Below are 19,461 nucleotides of genomic sequence, written 5' to 3'. Positions count from 1 at the left end.
TCTGTTGCCCCCCCCCATAACACCATCCCCATCCCCCCATCCCACCCTTCTTCCCCGAACCTTCCACACCTTCCTCTGCTCTGCAACATGCAAACATCTCCCCGGCGTTGAGCACCTCCCAAACTTTAAGATGGACAAATTAAAATGAAAATCTTTAATGTTATCTCGGCTTTTTTCCTGCTGTATCACTGTGGGAAAGAACTATATGAACATTTGAAGGCGCCACATGCAATTATTTAGCAACATAAAGCGGCGCAAATGCGGCACGACACCCCAAACTGCAGATGAAGTTGTACAGCAGGAGAGAGAACACATAAGGACTGCTGATTGCTCTCATGAATGTTTAATCTGCAAGGCTTTAATGGGGATGAAGTCTGTAAAATCTCCTCCAACACCTCCAGGCTAAAAGTGAAGCCCATGCCAAAAGCCTAATTAAATGTTTTTTAAACCTTTCCCCTTAGAGAGGGCACAGCTTCACCCCGAAGTGTGTTGGTGTCAAAAAGAGGTTGCTTAGTATGGACTGGATGTATCTCGCTGACTTCACAAGGGCAGTTTGAGGTATTCTTATGTAACCGAAATGAAGGCCTTTTATTTGACCGCTTCTCAGCTCTTTTTTTTTTTTACCTTCACCTGGCTGTATTTTGCATTTGATTCCACCTCTATTTTTCTCCTGACAAATGATCTCTAATATCCCATTCCCTCCCTTTTCATTAACATATCTAAATCCTCTGATATATTGACACCTTCCTCAGTGCCCTTTACACTGAAAAAGCTCCAGTTTCACCTCTGAACACCTTAGCAGTCGAGTTCAGGGTCACTCTGGCTGAGTCCTCTGATTAAAGCAGCAAATTAAAATGTACATTCTGCTCACCAAATTATTATAAATGGAACCGGCATTCTTTGAAGTAATGCATATCGCCTGTCACCTTGCATGTCAACGTTTTAAACACAGCTCTCGCATGGTTTTCAAAGTATGCGTTGGAATGAATCTCAGCTACTATCACACCAAATTTTAGCTCAGTCTCTGCTGTTTGCTGAGGTCAGTTAGCTATAACGGCCATCTTGAATCAGGTTGACTCCGAAAGTAATGCTTTTTGGGAGTTTTATTAAAATACGAGCAGCGGTTTTGGAGCTATTTTGCTAACAGACAGGCAAGTGCTAACACACACACGGGGAATTACATTATCACTATAAAGTATGTCATCATTTTTTAGGGACTTCAAGCAGTTTTGGTTGGAATACAATCAGTGAAAATTGTAAAACAAGCGTGAAATTTAGATTGTTTCACGGATTTGGCAAGAAGCTGATGTTGGCCAGTCTGCAAGCATTCTGCAGACAGCACTGTCAGCTTGTGTTGTAGGTTTTTTATTTTAAACTTGTTAATCCAAATTCCATATATGTCTGTTTTTTTACCCTGCATGTCTTCATATGATTTTAGTTTCCCAAAAACTCAGAGATTGAGTCACTGTCTGCTGGCAACTAATAATGATCTTAATTCTGAAAAACTCATATTTGAGAAGCCCCTTCTGTGGGAGGATATGTGCAAATGTCAGAATGGGTCTAAACAAACAAAGATGGATCGATACCATGAGAGCCACTGATTTTTGATCATTTATCTCAGGTGGATAAGGATAAGCTCAGCAGTGACAGCTCATCTATCAGCCGCAGGGACTCCAGTAAGTCTCCTGGAACAGAATCAAAAACCAACTTTATCCATCTTCCTCTCTCTTATACATATTTAGAAAATAAATTGATTCTTGCTGTAAAAAAAAGGCAATTATGGAGACAAAATATATTAGACAAAGTACAGCTTATAATCAAGGGGACGGGTACGAAAGGGGAAAAAAGTTCAAATCAAAAGCAAGAAGGAGTGAAACAAAAATGGAGAATGGCAATAAGATTACGCGAAGAACACGTGTGCATATATGAGGAAGGGAGAGCGAGGGCAAGGTAAGCAGCTAAACAGCAGCTGTCGACCTAATTCCTTCTTAACGCAGTGCTTGTGCTCTGATTAAGAAAGCGATCTGGCCTTTAATTTTCTCCTGACACCAGCTAATGTTCTGTGTCTCAATCGCCTTTCCTAGTTTTCCTCTCGCTCTGCAACAGCTTGTGCAGCAAATCGGCATAAGGTGGACTAAGAAAGTGTAACAAAGTAAAAGAGATATGTCAAAAAAAACTTTGCCAAAAAAAAACTAAACAAAACAAAAAGACTAACGGTATCTGACACATAGTTCACTAGTTACAAAATGAAAATGGGAGGCTCCTAAATCCTGGGCGCTAATTGAAACTTACTGCACAATTTACAAAATAAAAGAAAAAGGCAACTTTAATGCCACTGAAATATAGATATGTTAAAGAAAAACACATATCCAGTCTGCAAACTGTCAGTCTGTACCCTAAAAGAGGAATGACCACTGGGTTCATGTAGTTATCGATGTCAAACTATTAGCCTAGAGTCTTATGCACCCGTCCAAGAAGTCTGGCTGAAAAAATATAATGTGGGTGGGCATAAAACAAACCATTCTGAAAGATCTGTCTCAAACACATCCACTTCACTTTTTTAATGCGTCGTTAACTGATGCAGTAAGACATGACGTTTTGACCAATTTCATTTCAAATTTAAGCCAAGCCTCCCACCACCAGAAATACATCCAGCGATTATTTTCTCATTTTATTTGTTATTTTTTGAAATCTGTCCAATGGTTCATCAGATATTTTGCTAACAGACAGAGTTGACTGCAAATAGTTGCTGACAAAATTTCCAACGATTGTGGATAATCTGTTAAAGCTCAGAATATTTGTTGGGAATCAGTCTCAGCTACTACCGCATCAAATTTCTATGGCTAATAGCTGTAAAATTGAGTTACACCTATTTTTGGATTTTTTTTTAAGCTTGGCTGTGGCAGCCATCTCAAATCTGATTGAATCAGCTGTAAATCCATACATCTAACGAATACTTTCTATAAGTTTCATTAAAATTTGTCCAGCAGTTAATGAAATATTTTGGTAAAAGAAAAACACAAATGGACACAGCCAATAACATCATCATTACTGCCTTCACCTTTCAGTGGCAGGTAATAATTATTGTGACTTAGCACAAGTTATTTGCCTTTAAATTTGTTTTGCAGTTGTTCTGAAGATGAAGAAAATAATTCAAGACAGAAAAACCTCACTTGTCATGTTGTTAACTATAAGTTTTTCCAACGACCACAGCAGAACTGGTTCACACGCCTAATGCAGCAAAACGTTGCAATACTTAATCTCAAAGATATCTTCAACAGTTCTGACATATTATGCGCCTGAAAAAAGTTCTTAATACTAACGTGCAGCTATAACAGTGCACTTTAAGAAATGTGATGAATTAATGTATTTTTTAAGCCTGATAATGAAGGAAAGATGGTAAAATTAGAAGAGAACTTTGCCAACAGGTGCGTAAATGAGAAGTCAAGGTGATAAGATGCAAACTCTTCATCAACTTACTTTTTGTTTCCATTTAAGATAAATAAATGTGTAATTGTTGTTAATTTATCAAGGTCTACAATAAAACTGGCAAATCACTGCAAACCTGTGTATAACATTTATTGTAAAGGGGCTGAAACATTTTGTGTTTGGGAACTCATAATGTGAATACAGAGGAATAAAACTCCATGCTTCAAACAAAAATATTTACCTGAGGCTCAGCTCTTCCAAACTGGACCAGACAGCCAATCTAAATCACAGCAGCACACAGGATTAGTGAAATTGACATTTTTCTTTTGGTTTTCTTTGAAAGTGGTAGAATAAACACTCAGCCCTCGTGCTGTGGATTCAAGGATTTACGACAGAGGAGAGACACAAACATAAGAGCGATGATAAACCTTGGACAAACATGAGGTGTACATGTGTGTTTGCTGCAAACACACATTCGGACTGCCATGTGGAGTGTGTGTGTGTGTGAGAGAGAGGTGGCGTTGCTAGGAGCACCAGGTTGTGTGCAGACAGTGGTAACAAAGTAGAGACAGCAGCAGCAGCAGCCTGGCAGTGGAGAAGAAAGGAGTGGAGCAATGCCAAGAAGATTCCCCCTGAGAGAGCGCAGAAAGAGACAGACAGAGAGGGAGGCAAACATGGAGAGGCCATGCTGATAGGATCACATGATCATCACTGAAGGAGAGAAGACAAATTTACCAAGACAAACACTTATTTTTACTGTATTCGGCTCGAAGACTTCAAGAGGGTCAATAAAACCCACCAAAAAAGGCCCTAATTTAGCTTTGAGGACTATTATGGCGTGAATGGAAGGAAATGGTAATGGTGGAACAGCAGGAGGGGGGGAAGATGGTTTGCAAGGTTGACTGGAGGGATGAGAAAAAGAAAGGGGAAGAGTGAGACAATCTGTTGGGGCTCATGTTTGCCATCTCTCCTCATGTCACCCATCCGTCAGATAGTCTGTTAGTCTGTTTCCAACCAGCGCGTGTCACTTCCTCACCCCTGCATGTTACCCCGCTGAGCCTATCCCTTGTTTTCTATTTGTTGTCTCCTTTTTGCAAATCTCTGCCTTCCTCCTTCTTTCCCATATTTTGTCTTTAAAATGGAGAGCCCGTGTGAACGGGCTATGCAAATGAGATGGTTATTACCCCACTGCTCATCAAGCCGCGCAGAGGAGACATTAATAGGCTGATGAATATGCATGTGAATTTGTTAATTAAGTTAATTATTCTGCTGAAAATGCATTCGTCTTCCAAGGACATCTTCCCCAGGATTTCAACCTGCTCCACTCATTAGTCATGCGATATTTCATACACGGAGTGGAAGAGAGGGAGAGAAGTGAGGCAGACAGTGGGAGGGAGAGTGAAGGAGAGGGGGAGACAATGTGTTTTTTCAGTTGTAAAAGTGTGGGGCAAAAATAATGCATTTTGAGTGTCATCAGTGCTCACAATGGGATGTGCAATAAATACCCATAATAGCAAACTATCACATTATTTTTCTTTTTTAGTTATGGCACATTATTTCCTCCCCCCCACAAAAAAAAAGTCCTAGCAGGAGTTTATACTTTCAAAGTTTTCAGCATCTTTTTTTGTAGCTGCTTCCACCTCACTGGTTACTTCTCCCTAATTACTTATTAAAACCCTCTTAAATGAACTTTTTTTGCCAACTTTCCAACACATTAATTAATTGTTGTAGCCAATTAAGTGCCGTTGTGCAAATGAGCCTCATCACAAATGGTCCTATAGGGCTAAACCCCCCTCCTTTTTCTTTCCCTCTCCTTGTCTCCTGCTCTTCCCNCCAGCTGCCCCAGCACTTCGAGGCAATCGGTGCCAAAAAAGCAGAAACGGTGTCCCGGTAATGCCTCACTGTTTTTCTGGACTGTTTCCAGCCTTCACGCTCACTGATCTTCAAACTTGTGCGATAGGTGAAAAGCAAAAAGGCTCAGTTGATTTCTTTTGTCTGGCAATGTTTCTACAAGAGCACCCCTAATAGGAATGCTTCACAACCAATCACCAAACCATATAGAAAATCTGTTGATTGCACTCTGCCTAATTTGTCTGGTGGCCACAGATTGTCAAGAAGGCTTGTGTATGCATCAAATGTGGTTTATATTTATTCACAGCAGGTAAGATGTGGGTCCACCAAGAGAGGCTGCGAAAAAAAAAAAGGAGGGTAATCGACTTCAAAGGCACTCGGTGAGGTTGCCAAGATGTTCACACATCTTCATCCCCTGTGCTGAAACTGAGAACATGCAGGGGAAATCAAACACAAGTGTTTAAAGGGATGTTAGTCAAATTCTGCAACAACAATAGAAAATATGTTGGAAAAATTTATCAGTTAGGTGTGTCTTCTGCATACATAAATATATACAGTATATGTGTGCGTATCTATGCAAATTGTGCACATGCATACACAGTTTTTGTAGTGTTTGAAAGCAAGAGCATCCATGCATGAACATGTCCATATACAGCTATGAAGGTATAAATACACTTCCAACTTCTAAAGGTAAAGAGAAATGCTGGTAAAAATAATGCAAATAGTTTCAAATTCAAATGTTTTTCAAATGTTTTCATCAAAATAAATAAACGCAAACAAAGCTATATAATATCAGCATGCATATGACCACTATTTATATTTATAACATTCTTACTTTTAGTATAGGCACACTTTTGCAAAGCTTTAAAAGAAGAGTGCATTTAATTTGCCTCTGTCTCTTCATTTGATGTCACACTGACACAATGATGTTGGGATCCGGGCTACATGGGGGCTGAACCATCTGTTGTTAGACTCCATCTTTTTTTTCTTTCTTTCTTTCTTTTTTTGTTACTGAAATTTGTTCTTTATGACTTTGAGTGAATGTTTTTGTTAGTTGTTTTGCATCAAAATGGTTTGGGGACTATTTAAAACCTCAGAGATGGAAAAAAAAATGTTTAAAAAGTGCTATTGCCTTAAACTGTAGGCTACTGCAATGCATGACAAAACAGACAGAACAGACATTTAGATAGATAGATAGATAGATAGATAGATAGATAGATAGATAGATAGATAGATAGATAGATAGATAGATAGATAGATAGATAGATAGATAGATAGATAGATAGATAGATAGATAGATAGATAGATAGATAGATAGATAGATAGATAGATAGATAGATAGATAGATTCAATCAGTCTGTAAGTGAATAAACTGGAACATTTTTCTTCCTATTAACAACATTGTGTCAAACATTTCTCAGTACAGGGGCTGAACTTTCTCTTTTCTGTCTTGAGTCAAGCTCAGCCCACTCAGCTGCCATTCAGACATGGCACTAATACACCCACCATGAAGATTAGGGAAGATTTAGCTCCAGTGCCAACTTCACTCCCAGTGCAGTGCCATCCCTCGGCGCAGAGGGGGGTCCCACTTGGCATGGCAAGGTGAACTAGCCTCTGATTGATGGGCATGGTTTCAGCCCGCTCCTGAGCTCCCGAAGGCTCGTGCCTCCTTTTCCTTTCTCCCACTGCTGTCTTGGCAGCAGTGCCCAAATCCTCCTCCATGCCAGGCAGCCAGCTAAAGCTCCTGGTGGGCACATCAATTACACAGCGGCACCTCCCCTCTTTTCTTCGTTTCTGTCTGTTGGTCTGTCTACTGTCTCACATGATGCCAATCTGGTCCGTCTCCATCTCCACTGCTGTCTAACGTTATCTCATGTGTGTGTTGTTGCTGTTTTATCCTCGTGTTCATAAGTATAGCTTTGCATATACACAAATGCACATATATTCATGCACACATTGTCCCTGCCCTGTCTCATTGGCAGGTCATAATGGTTGGTGGGAAAATCCTCCCTGGAGAGCACTCATTGCCACAGGCTCAGCTGTACAAAAAGCTCAGGTGTGGGTATGCAGTACGTGCTTGTGTGTGTAAGGCATGACTGCTTATGCGGTTCACACCTTTTAATAAAGATTTTGTATTTCCTGTGGCAACTTGTAAATGGGAGATATATAAATACAAATAAAGACAAACATCATCAACTTGTGCAATTTTGAAATTCAATAAACAGGATCATTTTAACCTTTCTTTGGTGGTGAGTTGCTCTTGGCAAAACATGAATCATTTACTGGCAGAAGTACGCCATCTGGAGTGTTCGTCAAGCCATTGTCTTTAATATTAAAGAAGGGGTTTACTTTGACTAAATAAAATACTGACTTTGTTTTACTTATTATTATTATTATTAAGAATAAACAACCTATATAGTCAAATCAGTATTTTATAGGGAGCATCTGAATATATGATACAAACCACTATAAACCTGAAATATACAGTTATGTACAAAAGTCTTGAGTCCTGTATTTCTAGATGTTTTGCTTTCAAGGACCCAGTGTAGTATAGTATAGTAATCTTTTGATGTATTTTTTAAAGACTCAGGTAAAAGTTTTTATTTTGTTAAATCACTTCTGAGTCATTCAGGCACAAAAAGGCTCCAATACCCAAGAGATGAACCAGTGTTGTGCAGAAACACAACAGAAAATCTACAAAAGAACAATTTTTAAATGAAGTGTTTAGGCACCATGTCATAAAGACACAATTTCTTCAAATTTCTTCAGTTGAATATATTTATTTATTTATTTTTATTTTGGCTACTCTTATCATGGTACAAGAACTGAAATAAAATTATCGAAAAAGCAGCCAAAGACCTTTTAGAAGGGCAGATAATTAACAACAACCAGAAAGAAGAAGAAAAAAAAAAAAAAAAAAAAAAATGAAGGAGTGGTCTAAAACTTTCGCACAGTCGCAGTACGGAAGCCGAGTTGGGTACGCGGGGAAAGTCGAAGCGGGGAGCTAACAATGGCGACGGGGCCTGGTGTGTCTCTTCAAACTGGCAGTCCTGCCAGGGAACTTTCTATTTCGGTTCAGCAAGGAGGAAATCAAACTCTCGGAGATCGGGTAAAATCCGAAGATGTAACAGGTACGAGCCGCTGTTTAGTTTTTGTTTGTTTTACCTCGTTTTTTGTTATTCTGATGAGATCCGAAATGCTGGAAAGGCGACCGAGGCTAACTGAAGATAACATTATCAACATCTACTCTTGTCATCTCTGCAACACTGTCGGTGTGCTTTCTTAATATGTTTAAAAGTTTTGTAGCATTTATACCTTTTAGAGCAAAATATACACACAGTAAGTCGTGAAACAACAGTATGTTTCATTGGACTTGTATTTTGATGCAATATTATAGCTGGGTTAGCTAATGGCTAACAAGCGTCTGGCTAATATAAACTTTGCACAATCACCAACCAACTAACGTTGAACATAAATAAATGTTCTTAGCAAAAAAATAGTTTTTGTGGTTTAAAACAATAAAAACCAGCCTAGTTCTATTACGAGACAAGTAGGTAGTTCCGGATTCATTGTTTTAGCTCTATTTGACAAGTGTTGCTTTTTTATTTACTTCTGTTTTGTTTTTCTTGTGTCTGTGTGGTGTAAAGGTGTGTAATTCTGAAATAATAAAATAATTACTGAAAACCCTCAGATCCACTATCGTGTAGCACACACGGGAGAGAGACAATTAAATGAAACGTAGCTGTTCACATAACTTCATGAAGCTGTTTTGGTTGGTTTTCATTGTTACAAATTTATGGAGGGGATTATTAGCATATGAGCATTTTTATCCTCTATATTCTGAAGTATTGTATTAAATATAAGTGTTTCTGTTCACTTCTTACATTTGATTGTGTAAGCTAGTTATTCTTATGTAATTCAGCAGCATGTAAGATGTAGCCTTTGAAATAAGTTGATGTCAAAATTATATTTAGTTTTTAACTTCACAAGCTAAAGCATCTCTAATTTATTAGTGTATGAAAGCAGTTGAATTAATTTAAAATCAGACCAGTGGGAAATATATATGAGTGAACCTCAGTGTTTTATAACTATTAATTAAAGTAAATTGCATCTATTTTTAATGTATTTTTAGAAGCGGAGAAGCAGACTCGCATGGCTGCTCTGTTGGAGAAGCTTCATGCCAAACACAATGCTTCACGGCCGTGGCAGGAGACCTGCAAGGTCGTGCGTCAGGCCATGGTAAGACGAATACAGCCTTCTATAAATAATCTGTAAATTTACAAAGCGTCACTTGAAATATGACATAACTGTAAAATCTTCCCTAATGTCTAAATTCAGGTGCGTGCGACTTGAACTTGCTGTCACATCTTGTTTTAACTCTACTACAAACCACATGCAGTATCTCTTGGTTAAACCTACAGTTTGTTTATGTCTTAATTCTTTTTGTGAACAACATTTAACAACAAAAGCAAGAAAAGGCTATACCTGTGCTTGATTTTAGTTTTAACCACATATATTTTTTTGTTCCTTCCTTATTTTACTCCAGGTATTTTATCATTTAGACCCTAATCATTTACACACATGCACTGTCTAAAATTACTTAAGCTGATTTTAATCAAGAGCTTAATTACAAAGTCTGATACTTCACTCTGCAACTGTTTACCCCTGTGATATGTTATTAGACGGGTAGAAGCGCCTCCTAGTGGCATGACTGTGCTACAGCAAAGGCACTAATTTCACATTTTCATAGCCAAGTGTTCGGAATTTGTCTAAGTTTTACAACCAGTTTTATTGGTGATTTTAACAAGCATTCCTAGATAGCATTAAAAATATCATAATTCTACAGTGGTGCTATTCCTTAACATATAAGTCTAACATAACATACTCAGTGCATATTTATAGCCTTTATGTACATTATCTACACAGTTATTTCTGCTACATACACTTGCAGTCGTTACATTTAATGTGGGGCCAGTTATGCTGACTATGCCTGTAAATAACCAAATTTTAACATCAGATATTGTTGATGCAGCACTTTTTTTTTTTGATTTGTCGTATTTCTCGCCCTCTCGTCACATCGTGTCCCAGGAGAAACGCGGTGTGATGAATGCGGCAGGTCACCAGCTTTTGCTCAACTGCTTGGAGACCCTGCAGAGAGCACTAAAAGGTGAGGCTGTTGGTCTCTGCTATAGATGCTGTCTTCTTTTTAGTCTGAAATTAACTCGTTAACAGGTCAGTGAAGCAGTTTAGTAAAAAAAAAAAAAAATGAAGGTCGGATTTGCATATTAGTTTTAGTTGACTTATATTTTGCTTTGATGTTATTAAATAATAGATTTCATGATGCAGTCATATTGTAAGCTTTCTGATCTCTTTCCGTTTTAGTCTCCTCTCTCTCCTCCATGACAGATCGTCTCGAGTCCATAGCTCGGCAAAACATGTAAGTATGAGACGTTCTCAATTTCAGCTGTTTCTTGTATAGAAGGTAAGAGTGAGTAAAGAAAAAAGGATGAGATGTTTTCAGTTTTCTCTCTTTTTTTATGACTCTTTTTGTTTTGTGTGCAGGTTGGGCTCTCACCTCAGCCCGTCGGGGACAGAGTGCTACATTACGTCAGACATGTTTTACGTGGAGGTCCAGCTGGACACCAGCGGCCAGCTTGTGGATGTGAAGGTTGCACACCAGGGGGAAAACCCAACGGTGGGTTTATTTGAAGTTTGATACTGGAAGAAAAAACTCTTGTCGAGTAATTATTACAATGAATTATTTATGCTCTGATGCCTTTCTCAAAAAAGAGGGATATATTGAGTTTTTGGGTTTGTTTGAATCTATGTAACATCTCATCAAAATTTATGTTATTATTTTTTTTCTTGACTTGTTGGTTACAGAGCTGTCCTGAGCTGATTCAACATCTAAGGTTAGTATAAAGAACACAGTTATGACCCTCACACTCCAATATAAACACTCATAAAAGAGTTATTTTTTCTGTTGTGGGTAAGGTTGGATAATAGTTGCCACTTTTTTTCTTTTTTTTTCATCAGAGAAAAAAACTTTGAAGAGTTTTCCAAACACCTCAAAGGACTGGTTGATTTGTACAGGCTTCCTGGTGACAAGTAAGTAAGCTAACATCAATATGTGATAATAGTGTAATTTTTAACAGATGTGTTTGAAGTTAACTTTGACCATTAGACAACATAAAATTAATATTTTTGTCAGAAGTCTGTCGATCATTGAGTGGAGTGATGGCACAAGAGATATAAAAGAACAACAAACAAATAGACAGATGGGGTGTTGAAAATATTTCTTTTCCTACCCCATAACTTTCCCACATCTTCACAAGCTTAAGTATTATCACAGAAATTTTTGCTTGCTTACAATTTCAAGTCTCATCGTGTTAAGAGTGATGTTTTTGAGGACATGGTAAATGTCTGTTTTCTATTGTTAGATTTGTGCCAGAGTTGTATGTCAAAGTTAAGAAAATATATTTCTTTCTAGTGGTTAGTTCATTTATTTATAGCGAAATAATTCCTGTGTTTCAGTAAACTGAAAACAAAGATGTATATAGCACTGCAGTCTCTGGAGCTCGATCTCACCAAGATGATGCACATGTTTAGGTAAGTTTACAGATTTTTTTTATTCTTACGAGTTGGTTTCACCGTTTCTTGTCGAATAATGTTTAGCAAATGACAGGAGGCTGTAATTTCATGTGCTGGTAATCCAGTTTTTATAAACCTCCATTAGAGTTTGTAAATGATGGTTATCTGCTTTGCTAATTTTTGTTCCCACGTGTTCTAGGTTAGCAACAAATGCTAACACAGTCGAAACTATTCTTCACGGGAACGTGGGCTTGCTGACAGCCAGGAGCGGCGGCCATCTGGTTTCTCTTCAGTGCTACGTGTCGCCTTATGACATATTTGAGGTGGAAACGGGCTCACAGCTCAACTTGACAGATAACAATGGCAAGTTTATAAAGAATCTCTGTGACAAGTGGCCTTAGGAAGAACGGCACCCAAGCTGTTAGTCAAATAATTTGTTTCTTGATAGTAATTAACTTGTGTGTGGACTTTTGTTTTTTTGCAGTGCCATGTTCTTTGGGCATTAGTGTCTCTGTGACAATCGAGGGAACCTCTGCTGTGTACAAGCTCCCAATTGCACCACTCATCACTGGGTCCCACCCAGTTGACAACAAAGGGTAAGAGAATACACCTTGCTTTGTCAAAATACTTGGTAATTGTAGGAAACCTTCAGAGATTCACTCTGTGAAACATTGTAGCATAACGGTCAGGGAAGGTGGAATGCATATGATTATATTTATTGATTTTTCTGAATTTCAGCACACCTTCCTTTTCCAATGTAACCAACTCCAACTGCGTGGACCTGCCTGCTTGTTTTTTCCTCAAGATGAACCGCCCCATGCCTTTTTCACTCTCCTTTATTCAGAAGATAAGCAGTGCTACTTGTGAGTTACAAGTACTTTGTGCAGATGTCATGAATTTACCTTAAAATGCCATATTTGTTTAGGGTCTTAGACATAATCCTTTCTTCTTTTTTTTCCAGCAATCCCAGTGTTTGAGACGTCTCCCAGCCTCTCACTTCTCTACCAGCTGATTGTCCAGAGTCAGCTGCAGCTCCTGGAGGACAGCAGCTCTGTGCCGCCAGCGTTGCACAACATGCACTTTTATTCTGTGAGCTGATACACAAAACACATTCACACATTGATTTTTTTTTAAATCACTTCCTTATTTTTGTTTAGGTCTAAATAATACAATCCATATTAATTATTCATGTTTTTTTTTTTCTTTAAAGATTTATTATAACTTAAAGAAATATTTGTCAGAATTACTCTTCTTGCCTGTCTTGTCTTTATACCCTTTATATCTGCTTTTTTATATATGTATATTTTTTATATATAGATTTTGCCAGATCAGCATCATTGTTACTTCCTGAATGGAGATGCCCCAGTGCAGGATGGTCATTCGTTACAAGGAGCAATGGTGTCCAAGATCCCCTTTCGTCACCCCGCACAAGTGCCACTTCTGTTGGATATCATTCGCCACCAGGCGGCATATAACAGCTTGATTGGCAGCTGTGTCAAACGAACCTCTGTCAAAGAAGGTCCGTGTCCAACTTCTTGCGTTTGAACGGTCAGCCACCTTGTGTGCGTCGTTTTCCAAGTTTAACGTCCTCTTTTGTTTTTCAGATAGTGCTGGCCTTCTGCAGTTCGAAGTTTGTCCACTTACCGACTCAAGTTTCAGCGTCTCGTTCCAGCATCCAGTCAATGAATCAATAGTCTGTGGTGAGTATCCCCTTTATTAAAAATTGCCCTTTTTTAACAATGGCTATTTGATCCAAATGTTGAAGTTCTACTTAGGAAGTAAAAGGTCACCTGTTTAATTTATTTTTGAGCAAAAACTCAAAATTAAAGTTTTTAGTCAAATTCAATGTTACACAAATAGCTTATTGTTTTAATAGTGGTGTATCATTTTTACATCTGTACAACTCCAACTTCTCTGTGCTGGATGTAGTAACACCTAAAATCAAAATTCTAACAATTTAAATACATCCTATGCTGAGGCAAACTACTATGAAAAAAGTCATTTATAAGACCTGCTTAATTCTTAAGAGTTAAGAATTAGTTTAAGAATGATCAATGATCAACCTAATGATAGGTTTCTGTTCCACTGCTGTATGATAAATTAATTATCTTTTCAATTTCAGTTGTAAATTAAATAGAGGTTTCAGTCTTTTACAAAATCCCAACTCCCTTCTTCTATCTGATGTCTTTCTTCTAGTCGTGATGGAAGTGATTGACTCCAGACAGGTGATCTGCAAGTTGTATAAAGGATCATCAGATGCTTTGATCTGCACTGATGAATTCATAACCAAGGTTGTCCAGAGGTGAGACTTTTTAAAAATATATATTTTAAATGTATTCACGTGAACTCTGTGTTTTTTGTGGTAATTGTTTTCTCACCCATGTAGATGCATGTCCATTCCGGTTACCATGCGGGCCATTCGAAGGAAAGCTGAGACCATTCAGGCAGACACTCCAGCTCTTTCATTGATTGCCCAAACTGTGGAGACCATGGTGAAGAATAACCCGCCACCTTCTGGTAGCTCTCCCTATAACATTACAACAGGCGATGGAGCTAACCCCATGGGACTGACTGGGATTACAGGAGGCAACACACCCACTGGGGGAGGTCCACCTGGGGGTCCTAATTTTCCGGGTCCAATCTCTACTCTGTTTGGAATTTCCCGTGCAGAAAGGCAAGCTCAAGGAGTAGAGTGCGTACCTCCCGGAGTGATGGCTGGTCAGCAGCAGTTGCAGCAACAACAACAAAGTCAAGGCCATACAGATGATTACAATAAAGTCACTCAGAATCCCATACTGACAAGTCTGCTACAGATAACTGGAAATGTGGGTTCTAGTCCCAGCTCCCAGAATGCTCCACAACCCCATCAAACTCCTCCACCAACATCCTCCCCTGCTAGCAATACAAAGAATCATCCCATGCTGATGAATTTGCTGAAAGACAACCCCGCACAGGATTTTGCTGCCCTGTACAGCTCTAGTCCATTAGAGAGACAGAATTCCTCATCTGGCTCCCCACGAACAGACGGCATGGGTGGTTCCTGTCCTGGAGGTAATGCCAAAGGAAAGAAGAAACGCCCCCGTGGACCTGAAAAGAGTGGAGTGTTGCCTGGAGCAGGTGCAGGTGGTGGTTTGGGTATGAAATCACAACAGGCCATGTCCCAGCACCACTCAGTCACTCATGAGGATGATTTCCATCGTGAGCTTCTCTCTATGGACGTTGATGCATCTCAGAACTCTATCTTCGACGTTAACCTAACCAGTGATGGCCTTGAAACACCCCATAGCATTACTCCAGCTCCCAGCCAGTGTGGAACGCCACCCCCTGGCTCCAGCATGCCTTATCCACAGTCTCACGTCCAATCTCAGCAACAGCAACCTCCAGGTACAATACCACCTCGTATGGTCCGCCTCCCTAGCTCTGACAGCATTGGGCCTGATATCACAGAAATCTTGCAAGATTTACCTGAGCAAACTGGCAAAGGCAGCAGTGGGAGCCATGGGCAGCACCCCATTGGCAGTGGTGGGGAAGATGGTGGCCCACTTGGTACTCCCATCCGTGACTCCTCCAGCTCTGGTCAGGGTAGTGCTGTGTTTGACTCGGCAGACATTTTTAATTCCAACAGCAATGAAAATCCCTTTCCAGATGCAGCTGACCTGATTGCTGAGGCAACTGCAACTGCTGCCACTCCCAACAGTGACTCTTCTTCCACTAATTTCTTTCCTGATACGTCTGACTTCAACCCCGACCTCCTCTCCCAAAGCTACTTCGATGAAAGCTCTCCGAGTGCTGATGGGGACATTGACCTGGTCAAAGGATTTGAGGGAAGTAGTCAGCAAAATACTCCATCAGGAACCCCTCAGAATCCTACTCCCCATGGACAAAGTACTCCAGAGGCCTCACTGAAGGACCCTTTTGATATGGGGATAGTTTATGGAGGCAACAGTGGTGGTGGTAAACCACTTCTGGGACAAGCGCCTGACTTGGGAGACACTCATGGCGGAGGATCCCAGAGCCCTCTCATAATGGGGCTTGGTGCCACATGTACTGATTTTAAAAATGCAGAACCCAAAGTTAAACAACAGGGACTCATGCGCCCAAAGGATGAGAACGGGGGCAGCGGAGGTAGCAGTTCTGGAATAGGAATGGGGAGCAGCTCAACGGAGAGCAAACAGGTAAAACGGAGCAGGACCCCCTCCAGTGAGGGAAAGTCCAAAGATAAGCCCCCCAAACGCAAAAAGCTTGATCCTGATGGTAAGTCCCCTTCCCACAGTTCAGGAGGGCGACCATATACACCTCCCAGTGGGGGTTCGGGCTCTGGAGGAAGCATGAGTGGTGGAGGCTCCAAGTCTCCTGGTAGTTCAGGACGCTCACAAACTCCTCCCGGCGGTGCCACACCTCCAATTCCCAAAATCACTATTCAGATCCAAAGAGGGACTATCAATGGAGGGAAAACATCTTCCCATAGTGGATACACCTCCAGCAGCTCAGCCACAAGTAGTACAGGAGGTGCAGGTGGAGCGAGCAGTAGCAGCAAAAGCCACCATTCACACTCTTCTTCCTCTGGGAAGATTAAATCCAAAGAAGGCTCTATGTCACAAGGCAACAGCTCCAAGCCAGGAGTTGGAGGAGGGCCACCCCAGTTGAAAGGCTCCTCTCAAGGGATGGGTGTAAGCAAACCAGGATCTTCTCCAATCAATAAACTTGGGTTGTCTGGACCTGGAGGTACTGGAGGTGGAATGGGAAGTGGTAATAAAATTAAACCTCAAGGAGGCAAGCCTCCTGGGTCACTTATGAATCCCAACATTAAGCCTAACATTTCCCCTTCCCATTCCCGTTCCAGTAGCTCTGGTGACAAATTGTCCTCCCCAATGAAAATGCAGCAATCCCAGGTTCCAGGAACCCCCCCTTCCTCCAAGGCTAAATCTCCAATAGGCTCAGGGGGCGGAAGCTCCGGTGGCTCTAAGTCTTCCTCTGGTGGAAATATTGGCTCCCAAAAGCCAGTTGGTGGGAGCTCTTCCTCAGGTTCCGCATCTTCCTCTTCATCCTCCAGCTCATCTTCAGGTTCCATGAGCTTCTCAGGAGGCTCCCAGTCACAGTATGGAAACAGTGGGGGCGGAGGTGGAGGGACAGGAGGAGGTAGTGGAAGTGAAGGAAGTGGTGGAGGTGGTGGAAGTGGTGGCGGGCCTGGTCAGAACAACGCAAATAACCCCAATGCCAAAGGCAAGTCTCCCAGTCGGAACAAAAAACCTTCTCTCACAGCAGTCATAGACAAACTGAAGAGTGTAGGTGGAGGGGGAGTTGGAGAGGATGGTTGTGAGGTAGGGCCACCAGTTGGGGGAGCTGGTCCGGCCTCAACTCCTGGTGTTCCCGGAAATGTTCCCAGCGGACCCTCAAACATGGGCTCTTCCAAACACACCTCATCCTCCCAAAGTGGAGAATATAAGCGGGAAAAGTCAGATAAAGAGGCAAAATCTAAGGTGATGGTTTCGGGAGGTGGTAGCGGAGATAAAAAGTTGATGGAATCAAAAACGGGTGGGGTAGGGGGAGCCACTCTGGCCAAAATTATTATTAGCAAACCAGATAGTGGCTCACCAAGCATCAAGGCGAAAGTGACTCTGCAGAAAACTGGAGAAGGATCTGGTGAGTCGATGCGTCCGCAGATTTCGAGCCTCAAAGCTTCTCCCCTGTTCAGTGGCTCCACTCCAAAGCACGACCGGTCGTCGCCCAGCCACAGCCGCTCACCGGGATACACTCCTCTCAATCACGACAGCGAGAGCGAATCAGGCAGCAGCTCAGTCGCTGAGAAGTCCCACCAGAATAGCCCCAGCTCGGACAATGACCAGACCATGCGGCCCATTCCCCCTCAAGACTACATGAGCTCCATCCCACTCAGCTCGGGTGAGAAGCACAAGAAACACAAGAAAGAGAAGAAGAAGCTGAAAGAGAAGGAACGGGAAAGGGACAGAGACAGAGAGAGAGACAGGGAGAAGGAGAAAAAGAAGTCCTCTATGTCCATGGGCTCTTCATCACATTCGATAAAAACAGACAGTTGGTCGCGGTCTCCAATCTCAGCCTCGGAGTCATCCCTTTCCATGCTCAGTTCGGATCGTCCATCCCGGTCCAGTCCAATCTATATGAGAAATGAGGACGATGACCTTATGGACTCAGCCCTCACTGGCAACCTTTAATCTGATCTTAAAAAGTCTTCATTTTTTGTCGCCTCATGTATCATCTCTGCCATTTAACGTACACATTTTATTTATTTAACTCAAACTACAAATTGGAACTTAGTACACAAATGTGATTTTGAGTGATTATTGACCCAATGAAGCTGTATTTTAACGTCATATTTTACTTTATGAGTTTGAATGTGTAATATTTTAATTGGGATGAGTTTTATGATGTGAATGCTACACAAATGAAGCTGCCTCATAGTACTTCACAAGCTTCACTACAGAAGTGTTTTCTGAAAATTGTTTTATCTTTTCTTTGACGTTTAAAACATTTTTACTGTCTGGGAATGTTTTACATATTTTTGTGCTCAATACATCTTGTGAAGCACGTTACCATTGACTACGTATGATATTACAATTTCAGTGTAAGCTGTCAAGTTAAGCAACTTAAGATCCGATGTAAAAAATATTGTGAAGTGAGAATAAGATTTTAGATGCAGCTGGGCGTTTTTAGATTTTGTTACAATTTGAACTGTTTGTGTAAATTAGTGTAGCTATAAAAGCAGATAATGCGCGTGAAAAGGAGAATTGTGGAAAGAAATAACTGTAAAATAAATATCTGAAAGCTTGAAATAAATGTTTATTTCTGGCAAACTTCATCAGTCTGTGAAGATACTGTCTCTCACTAGATGGCAGCAGAGTATGAGGCCGTCTGCTGTCAGGAAATATCCACGGTGATTTGTTACACAACCCAGGAGGTTATTCTTCAAGGTTAAATGGATTTTCACATCTTTATTCACACTTATCACAGAGGACGATTTGTGAAATTAGGATGCAACGAGCCGCGGGAAACACACAAATAAACGTGTTTGGATGGATAGAAGTCGGGGAAAGTCAGACCTTGAGTGTTCAGTTCGTCTTCACACGGATATTTTCCAGGTAAAAAAAACACAAAAAGAGGGAAATTTAATATTAAAATTAAAAGGCTCGGATTCTTTGAAGGAAAGGAGATCACCTTCCATGCCAGAGTTTTAAACTAGCATCTTATGTTGAGAAATGATGGAGTTGTAGCTGTTTTGTTCAAACATTAAGAACAACATTACAAATCATTTCATGAGATGTCACGCACAGAGTATGTGTTGTGAATGACCACACCAACTTTTAACTCAATATCTGTAAAACTGACTGATTTATAGCAGTTTCTGTGTTGGTTAAAGTCAATTAACTGGGGTGGCCATCCTAAATTGTTTTAACTCCAAAAGTACATCCAGTTATTACTATCTGAAAGTCTCATTTAAAGCTGTTCTGTGGTTCATGAGACATTTTGGTAACAGACAGACACATCATCATAAAACCATTATCACTCAGCTTTTGGCAGTGGGTGATAAAAAAAAAATTAAAGTGTCACGATTTA

At 40.6% G+C, this 19,461-nt stretch overlaps 1 protein-coding gene across 1 annotated transcript; it reads left to right on the top strand.

Annotated features, from left to right (window-relative positions):
- Positions 1-8,249: 8,249 nt before the first annotated feature.
- On the top strand, positions 8,250-18,706 carry med1 (mediator complex subunit 1). The gene is made up of 16 exons (XM_017438843.3): positions 8,250-8,411; positions 9,413-9,519; positions 10,369-10,447; positions 10,663-10,717; positions 10,843-10,975; positions 11,164-11,192; positions 11,317-11,388; positions 11,815-11,889; positions 12,071-12,234; positions 12,356-12,467; positions 12,610-12,734; positions 12,833-12,960; positions 13,189-13,390; positions 13,476-13,571; positions 14,068-14,173; positions 14,258-18,706. The coding sequence occupies exons 1-16, from the start codon at positions 8,291-8,293 to the stop codon at positions 18,060-18,062; spliced, it is 5,409 nt and encodes a 1,802-aa protein (XP_017294332.1). The 5' UTR covers positions 8,250-8,290; the 3' UTR covers positions 18,063-18,706.
- The last annotated feature ends 755 nt before the right edge of the window (positions 18,707-19,461 follow it).

Source organism: Kryptolebias marmoratus, linkage group LG17, assembly GCF_001649575.2.
Source record: "Kryptolebias marmoratus isolate JLee-2015 linkage group LG17, ASM164957v2, whole genome shotgun sequence".
Classification (NCBI taxonomy): domain Eukaryota; kingdom Metazoa; phylum Chordata; class Actinopteri; order Cyprinodontiformes; family Rivulidae; genus Kryptolebias; species Kryptolebias marmoratus.
Note: the sequence above shows the minus strand (reverse complement) of the source record. Positions and strands in the feature narration are given on the sequence as shown.